Genomic DNA, 9491 nt, shown 5'->3' with positions numbered 1-9491 from the left:
CCACTGTTCTGCCTCCGAACAGGGCCGGGGTCAGGGGAAGGTCATCTCTCTCAAGGTGGACATAAAACTTGTGTTAAAGTCTTAAATGGGAACATTTTTAGTCTCTACCAGGCTTCTGAAGCGGCTAGAAATAGCAGACCAACTCCCCTGGCATATCTGTCTATTTGGCCAATTCTACTACCGGTATTCCAGCTTCCGAAGCCTGCAAGAGACTAGGAAGTACATGTATGCGGCTCATAACTGGAATGGCGGTCTTGTGATTAAGGTTGTTGACGTACAATCTAAAGGTTCTGAGTTCGAATCCCTTACAAAGGCCCCGATGCCGTGTCCATTTGGAAAGGCTGGCTCTTTACACATATTTCCTCACTCAACTCGGGTGAAAATGAGTAACTAGCTTCAGTTAGGGACGTCTTCTTGGATATCGATGGGACGTAAAGCTGGAGAGGAAATAGGTGTAGACTGTGCCTTTCCCAAGCGCACATCACTTGGGCCTACCAGGGATTCAAACCCAGAACCTTCAGATTCTTGTCAACATCTAGACTCTACCAGGCTGGGGAAATGGATAGAAAGAGTAGAAATCTAACAAATTGGTCCAAATGGACAGATAACACGCCAGGGGAGTTGGTCCACGAAAGAGTACAGTTTGCCACTCCCGAACTGTACTCTTTGTCTAGTCAACAACCGCAAGACCAATTTGCCACTGGACTAGTCCTCCCGCCCCATACGTGTATCTAATTCAGGATGTCTGCCAATGTTGAAAGCTAAACCTCAACAGTCTGTGACCCTAACTGCCCCCATAGCTGGGTAATTTCCCGACACCCCTGTGCGAGGGGAGTTTCCAATTAAAGTTCCTGTAACCTTTCAGGTGAAAAGTCGCAGGTGAAATATTGGGTACACGTTTTGTGAGGGGAGGACGTGAGTTATAACACTCACGTTATTAAACTATGTCAGGATTAACTTACTGTCAGAGTTCGCAACACAACTCAGCTTGTCTCTGAACTTTTTGCCTTGGGCCTTGAATATCACGTTCGTTCATCGGTTAATACCGTATGATTGAAAACCAAGCAGATGTCAGGAGGGAAAGACTGGCCAGTAAAACACGAAGTGACACAATTCTTACACAATTTACTAGTCTGCACCAGACTTATTTCTAGGCTGAATAAATATCAATTGGTAGAAATCGGTCTAAAAAGGGAATGTATACAAGGCAAATTGAACCTTTTATGGCCGGCCAACTCCCCATTTTTCTACTATTCCCATCTTGGCCCCCGCTGGCCAGCTTTTTAAAAAGAATTCCATGTTTTGTTAGAGTAAAATTTGGTATGAGAAAAGCAGGAGTGTTCTCTCCACACCTCCACGGCTCGGCTTGTCTGTAAAAGTTTAACTTTTTGACACCCAGCGGGATAGCATGACTGGAGTATTAGATATACTGCAAGGCACCTCTAAGTTCAAGTATAAGGTGACTTTAGGATCGCTGGGGACACTGCATGGTTCTAATCATATCTGGATTGTGTTGCATGCCTTGTTTTCCTCTTCGTACATTTGTGAACTGCATACACAGACACCATCCACTTATGCAGTTTTGTTCCGCACACTTGAATGAGTTTTTATCGGGCTTCCTTTTTTGTACCGGTATCTTTTTTTTTGCAAACCAAACTTCGGGTGGCAAATGGACACTAGTCTGCCAATGATATCTTTATTATTGTCATCTCAATCAATAGTTTGTGCTTATAAACCTGCATTTTTCCTGCAGTCTCTTAGTGTCACTGACGAAAGGTAGTGAATATTACCTAAAACGTCTGACCGTTTCCAAAATCATATCCAGTTGCTTCAGTAACTGGTTGGTGTATATTATTACCTGGATGTCTAACCTTCATATCGACGGTCCAATGTCGTACTGCCACTATTTGATACTGTCATTTGCCACCCTTGCATCTGCTTGGAGATCAGGTTTAGACAGAATATAGGGTCAGCCTAGCTCGCATGTCTGGGCTCACGATACAGGCTGTTGTTTTGTCAACATCAGCCACAGAAAAGGGTCTTTCCGGTCTGTTTGACCGAGCTGACAGGAATGTCACTCTCGTACCCAGGGTAAATACTCACACCTGTCTCATTGATGGATGGACATTGGATGGTGTTCACGTGATTACAGGCAGGCCAAATTTGGACATGGACTTTAGTCAAACGTGTTCCAATCTTCAAGTGCATCTGGGCTCACTTATATAATAGCTTAATGTTTGAGACAGGTTTCTAGTACCAATAGTAGCCCAAGTTCATCCAAATCCCCAAACTTTTAGAGAACACCTTGAAAAAGTTACTGTTTCAAATGATCAGAATATTTATGTATATTGATATTTTATAAATAAAATTTATAAAACAGGCCATGATTGGGGCCTACTAAGAAAATTATAGATTTGGAAAGACTACATGTACTAGTATTATCTAAATTTCCACCAGGTATGTGCGAACATAGCGCAGAAGTATTCTTGCCCATGTGTGTGTGTTTTATTTGCCGTAAAGCCTCCCGGAATGACCATGTGTTTCACGGTAACACGCAGACTTCAGTCGTATCTTTGATGGGCGAACCTCTGTAAAGTTGGTCTCGGCCACACAAACTGTAAATCTAGGAGAGAACCAAATGTGATTAGCCTCTACCAGGCTTCAGAAGCGGCTGGAAAGAGTAGAAATTGGCAAGATAGACAAATAACATGCCAGGGTATTTGGTCAGCCAAAGGAGCGGCAAACTGTACTTCTTTAGCAGACCAACTCCCTTGGCATATTGTCTGTCTATTTGGCCAATTTCTACTATTTCAAGCCACCTCTGGAGCTTGGAAGAGACTACGTTGTTCTCACTGAAAAACTGTAACAGGATAGTTGACAAAACAAGTTTTCCTTTCTCACCTCGGTACCAGGGAAATTCCTGCCAAGCAGGACGACTTCTTAGCTTGTTATGAAGACACAAGACAAACACAAAGGGCCATGGAAGGCGCCTGTAAATGGGTGCTTAAGAAGTTGTGTTGTTGGGTTTAGGGCACATTTGTCGGACGGGAGTTTAAATGATTTACGACTCTGGGCGCTCTTAGAACACCATTCGTAGAACAGCGTTCTTTTCGTAGAACAGCGTTCTATTCGTAGAATAGCGTTCGTAGAATAGCTTTCTATTCGTAGAATAGCGTTCGTAGAATAGCATTCGTAGAATAGAATTCGAAGAACAGCATGCCTAGAACAGCGTTCGTAGAACAGCGTTCTTAGAACAACGTTCGTAGAACAGTTGTGGTTGTGCCGTATAAAATTCAGCTTGTGTCCTGTGATGGAAAAGGCTTGCCGTCGACCTTTTTTTGACGACTATAGTTTCTGTCAGAGCCTGCTCACTGAAGCCCTTTCGCCTAATGTCTACACCTGTAGCCATAGAAATTTCGGAGATCCAGTATGTCTGTATGCCAAACTTGTGGTTTCGCCCAGCCCCCTAGTACTTTAGAAGGGCAGTATTCTCGGTGGATCACAACACAAAGAATCGACTAGCAGTCAGAAAGCATGATGACAACAGTACGCAGCCAGCGGACAGACGCAGAAATCTGAACCTGACCCGGGACAACCCCGCCGATGAGTCCCGGGTGTACAGAAGCAGACCGCGGCACGTGTCAGGCGGTCAGACCTGCCGTCTGTGGTTTGGATCTCAAACCGCAGGACTGGTGGGGGAGGGAGGGGGCGCGAGGATCAGCGGGTCTGACAAATGGATCGGGATAAACAAAAACAGCAGGTTTGGCACAGATACAGGAACAGGGGAGCTCTGACGGGAGCCTGTCCTTGGTACTGGCCTGATCCTGTCTCTGCACTGGTCTCTAGCCAACATCTATTCTTCGTCTCCCCCTCTTCAGTTAAGATCAGCTGTTGTAGACTAGTTGAGTCCTAGACTGGTTTGGGACTTTCGGTCTACCTTGTTTTCTTCTTTTCCCGTTTTCGTCTATTCCATTATTTCTCCCTTTTCTTCCCATCTCTCTCCCTCTATCTCTCCCACTCTGTCTCTCTCTCTCTCTCTTTCTCTCTCTGTGATCCTCTCTCTCTTTCCAACTGGCTCTTCACATAACATCGACTATTTCTTGTGCATAGCCTTACTCCAGTTTACTGCTGACCTTCTTTTCACGCTACATAAACTTCGCTCTGCGTTCATACCAGATTGTTATGGCTCCCTTGCCTCTAAACCGATCCGGAGATCCAGTACACGTATACAGACCACAGTTTCTCCCTCTAAGTGTGCAGAGGTAACTTGATAAAAGGCTACTGTTGAGGGATACACACAGACCACACCTGGGGATTAAGTGGGGGTATTTTAGCGAGACGCGGTGTAGTAGTGTAGCAGGGGATGAATAGAAAAGGTGAACGTAAATCGTGCTTATATTTGTTGTATAAACAGAACATGACTGGACCTGAGGCCTCTCACATTTGTGGCAGGGCTTTTTTTGCCTTCAGCGAAGTAGAATTTCTGACAGAACTTCACAGACTTTCATGAAACAATGTAAAAGCTATAACGTTCTATGCATATCTAGATGTCATTTCGACGTGAAAAATCAAGTTCGTTTGACCCTAAACAAGGCCTAGAAAAAATGTTGTGTTTCCGATTTCAGTCCTGAAAAAAAAAGAAGTAAAGGGGTCGGTTTAGTCCTGGAAAAAAGGGGTAGATAGGTATGGATTCTTTTGCTAGTGTCGACCAGGAAACCGGAAGGAAACACAACCTTTTCTTTCCTAGGCCTGGGTAGAAAGAAACGTTGTCTTTTCTGTCTACACGGCGGCTAATGCACGCTGTGAACCCCGGTCTCGTAGCTCGGCCCAGTGCGTGCCACTGTCTAGTTTACGTTCGGGGATTTCAGTGTTAGTCCACTGGAGGGGCTTATGTGTCTGTTTCAACAGAACCTGTATCTCCAGCTGGAGCCAGTCCGCGAACAGTATATATAGAATCACTCGGGCCACAAGGCTTCAGTATATGGATGGCGTCTTCTGGGTACAACAAAACTCGAGCAAGCGTGCGAAAAAAGACAGAAAATGTCAATCTCCAAGCAGATCCTAGGGTGGCAAAGTAGTAGTAGTAGCCATCCTTCCATCTCGAGAGAGGGTGGCATAAGACAGTCTAAAATTGGCCAACCAGTATTCATGTCTTTTGCCATCCTAGGATCTGCTTGGAGATTAGGAAAATGCACCTTTAGGCTTTACTATGAAATCTAAGTGGTCAAGAACGTAAGAGTAAGGTATACTGTGCCAAACAATAAATTCTACATTTGTTCTTTTACGTCTTCTTTGACTTAAGAAGGCTTGATGGTGCATGCAAGCAAGTGGTAATTTGAGCCTTGCTTCCCTTCCTCTGTCATCATCTTCTTGTCCATTTGTCCTCTTTCATCCTTCATGTACCCAAAGAAACAAAACAGTATGTTTGCAAACTTCTTTTTTTCTTAAACAGAAAAAAAATTGATGCAGGTTTGGATGTCATCCATATGTTTATGTCAGTGTGGCCTAAAGACTATCGCAGATACACCGCAGCCGAACGCTTCTGTAAATAAACTCCAGTTTGCCTGCCCTCCCGAGACCGCTGCGGTCAATGTCAAATATTTCGTGAAAAGCGATCCTGTACAGTCGGCTTGGTGTGACCAGTACAGGGCTCGAAATACCGGCTACATGTGCACTTTAGTGCACCCAAAATTGGAGCTGTGCACCCAATTTTTTCCGTGGATGCACCAATGCACCCAAATATTTTTGTAGGTATTTTTGTACATATTGTTTCATAGTATATATGTCAGAAATTCATAGTGTAAAATAGTATATTTGTCAGAAAATTATATAATCTTTGTTGTAGTACTTAAGCTTTTAAAGTTAGCTTCCATTTCAGATTCAAGCTCAGAAGAGGAGCAGTAAGAATTAGGTTTCATTCTATATGGTGCACCCAAAAAAAAATTGTGCACCAGATTTTTAAGGTTGGGTGCACCAGTGCACCTATTCCCGAAAATGAATTTCGAGCCCTGCCCGTGCCTCGCCTGTGTGAGTGTAGAGGGACTCTTTTAGTCTTGGCTACTGTGCTGCGGTCGTGCGGGTCAGCTATTGTTTATTGACAGTCTGGAGTCGCACAGAGGGATTGAGAAGGGACAAGGCTAAGGGTGAGTTTGCTGAACGGCTACCGTCTGGGTTTAGCTGAACTGAACTAGCTACCGCGTACGTCTACTTAACGAGTTCAGAATGAGCGGGCTTTGCCTTTTTCTCGCGTTGGCCGCCTTGAGCGTCGCGTCTTCGACGGGATTCACCCTCCTAGCGGCGGACCCCGACACACATGTTCTCGGGAGGTTTAAGCAGGCCGGGCGAGAGTTTGTCGTCGAGTCGACCGCTCTTGAAGACGAGATCGTCTCGGAGATTGGCGTGGTGCAAGATGAGGGCGTCTACACTCTTTCTCGCCTCCACATCCCTGCGAAGTACCTCAACCAGCGGATGGTACCGGGCCTTCGGGATAACGTAGTCGGGGAGGCAAAGGAGCTGCTCCGACGAGCGGGCGAGGTTGGCCTGAAGTTAGGCACCGTGGCCAAGGTGTACGATCGGCTTGTCCATCGGCTGTACAACTCGACCCACGGGAAGGATATGGAGAAGAGCCAGGTCCGGTTCGCGCCCATGTACCACCTCTCGGTCGCGCTGACGGCGCAGAGGCTGGGGAAGCTGGGCGGGCTGAACACCACCGACCCGCTGTGCACCGACAGCCTGTCCTACCTGCACGGCAACGGGCTCTTCTCGTGCGAGGAGGACTTCCACCGAGCCGTGCCCGTCAAGGCGGCGGCGGCCAGCGCGTCCCGGGTCCGCCGCCAGGCGTTCGGAGGGAACCGGGAGTACAGTCGGAACGTGGACGAGCTGTACCTGGACGTGCCGGAGCTGTACGAGGGGCACATCCAGTGGACCTACGGAAACATCCCGGTCGCCTGGTGGAAAACCGCGCAGAGGATCGCCAGGAAGGTCGCCTGCGGGTCGCCGGCATGCAGGTGGGTACAGAACTTTAGAACATTCATTTTAGAACTTTAGAACATCTATTCTAGAAGAACTTTAGAACATTTAGAACACATATTGTAGCAGAACTTTAGAACATTTAGAGCACATATTCTAGCAGAACTTTAGAACATTTAGAGCACATATTCTAGCAGAACTTTAGAACATTTAGAACACATATTCTAGGAGAACTTAAGAACATTTAGAACACATATTCTAGGAGAACGTTAGAAAATTTAGAACATACATTCTAGGAGACCGTTAGAACATTTAGAATTTTATAATAATTTTAGAATAAGCATATTCTAGGAGAACGTTAGAAAATTTAGAACATACATTCTAGGAGACCGTTAGAACATTTAGAATTTTATAATAATTTTAGAATAAGCATGGGCGTCTTTTACTCTATTTAACTTTTCAAGTGAAGAGAAAGCGACGGCTTTTAACGTATTGAATCTTTTATGACGATTTCGCGAAAAAATTACTGACATGCCGATGATTTGTTCCCGCTACTGTTGGACCAGATTGACATTCCAGACTGGAAATTCCGCCTAACGTAAACACAGACGACAAATAACACTCATGGGCGAACAGATGGGGGGGGGCGTGTGTAGGGGGTTAGTGGTTCACTGTCGCACGGGTTGTAGGTATCAAGTGTTGGAATGTAGTCAAATATCAACAATCCAAAAATACAATTTCAGCGTTTAAATACCATCTGCATGTGCAATCCCCATTTTCTCTTGAATTTCAGGTAGAAAGTAGCAAAGTTACTATAAAAATCAGTGTTGAGCCTATCAATAGCATAATAAAGCTTGACAATGTGTATCTTTATTAGGACAGAAATTAGTAACAGAAAGAAAGTTATCTGAGCCTCCTGCAATCTTAATGCAAAGCTACAAAATCAAATGACAACCAGAAACCATGAGAATCGTTAACAAGACAACAAAAGAACAACCACAAGACTTGAGAATCGAAGACAAGACGGCAAAATGACAACCATCAGTGTTAAGAATTGCAGACAAGACGACAAAATGACAACCAGAAAACTTGAGAATTGGAGACAAGACGTCTTGAGTTTGACAGAGAGACACATAGAACACTTGCAGGTGTCACACCTGATCCGTGAAGTGAAAGTTGCTCACGGATAACTCAAGACGTCTGGGGACCGAGACCTCTCGTCTTTATCCGTGTACGTTTTAAGTAGCGCAATAACTGAGACGTCTGGAGTGGTTAGGGGGAACTCTCAGCAGGAGGGTGTCTGGGAGTCGGGCACACATTCTTGTTGGGCGTAGAGCGAATTCCAACATGTAGACGTACTTTGCCTGGGCCAGTTCATCATCACATGAAGCCCATAACTCTCTCTCTCTCTCTCTCTCTTTGTCTCTCGCTCTCTCTGTCTGTCTCTTTCTCTCTACGTCGATGAAGGCTATAGCTAGGCAACTAGGCAATGAGACACACAGGGAAACTTGGGATACACAGTCACTGACAAAAAGAAGCGGATGCTAGTTGAAACGTACTCTGTCAGTTTTTAAAATCTATCCAGTGAAAATCCTTATGCCCCTGTCCCTAACTCTCTCTGTCTCTCTCTGTTTCTCTCTCTCTGTCTCTGATTGTCTCTCTGTCTGTCTCTCTGTCTCTTTCTCTCTGTCTCTCTCGCTCGCTCTCTCTCTTTGTGACTGAGTGACACTAATTCTCTCATCAGTCAAAGCTTAACATGTAGTTGGGTCGCCTGGTTCAACAAACTAGTCGGATTCACAGGCATATCTTAAATATTTTGACATTGGCTGTTGGGTTAAAAAAAGACGTTTACTTGCCAACGATTCGGTAGCGCTCAGGATGCCAACCTGACGCAGGTTGTACTTCGCATTGCCGCTAGATGTCGCTGTACAGAAAGATGCTGTCTAAAATGTGTTCCGCACATTGCAAGAGCGTTGAAATCTTTGATTTGAGATCCTTTCGAAAGTACAGGTTCTCTGCATAGCAAAGATATCTCAAATCTAATTAAACATCCTGTTCACTGTTAATTCACGTTTCTTTCATCATTAAGACCACAGTTACAAATTTGTTGAGGCACAGGAGCTGTACCTAAATCTGTACCTGTACCCCATGTTACGTCTAGGTATCAATGTCTACCAACTATGACAATGGGAGGTTATTTTTGGAAAATAGCTAGGCCAAAATTATCGTGATCCATTCAAATCTGTGTGGTCTGAGACAACTACAACAATGATACGGGTCAGGGGAAAGGCATGTCAAAAACGCTACGGAGAAACAGACCGCGACACAACGTACACAAACTTGTGTTTGTTTTCACAGATGAGATCAAGAGATTTGATGTCCTCAAACGAACCGGTAAAACTGCTTCTACTGTTTCCATCCGTTGGCATGACGACGTATATTCTTTAGAACATTTAGAACTTTAGAACATTTAGAGCAATGATGTTCTATCAGAACTTTAGAACATTTGATTTTATAACATA

The 9491-nt window shown here is 44.8% G+C and overlaps 1 protein-coding gene across 1 annotated transcript in view; it reads left to right on the top strand.

The window, feature by feature from the left end:
- Positions 1–6066: 6066 nt before the first annotated feature.
- LOC109483628 overlaps positions 6067–9491 on the top strand; it is a 5906-nt gene continuing 2481 nt past the window's right edge. The window contains exon 1 of the mRNA XM_019786668.1: positions 6067–7007. Coding sequence (XP_019642227.1) covers positions 6223–7007 — 785 coding nt within the window. The 5' untranslated portion in view covers positions 6067–6222. The remainder of the gene's footprint in view (positions 7008–9491) is intronic.

The sequence above is a fragment of the Branchiostoma belcheri genome, unplaced genomic scaffold (assembly GCF_001625305.1).
Source record: "Branchiostoma belcheri isolate BF01 breed outbred unplaced genomic scaffold, Haploidv18h27 scaffold65, whole genome shotgun sequence".
NCBI lineage: Eukaryota > Metazoa > Chordata > Leptocardii > Amphioxiformes > Branchiostomatidae > Branchiostoma > Branchiostoma belcheri.
Note: the sequence above shows the minus strand (reverse complement) of the source record. Positions and strands in the feature narration are given on the sequence as shown.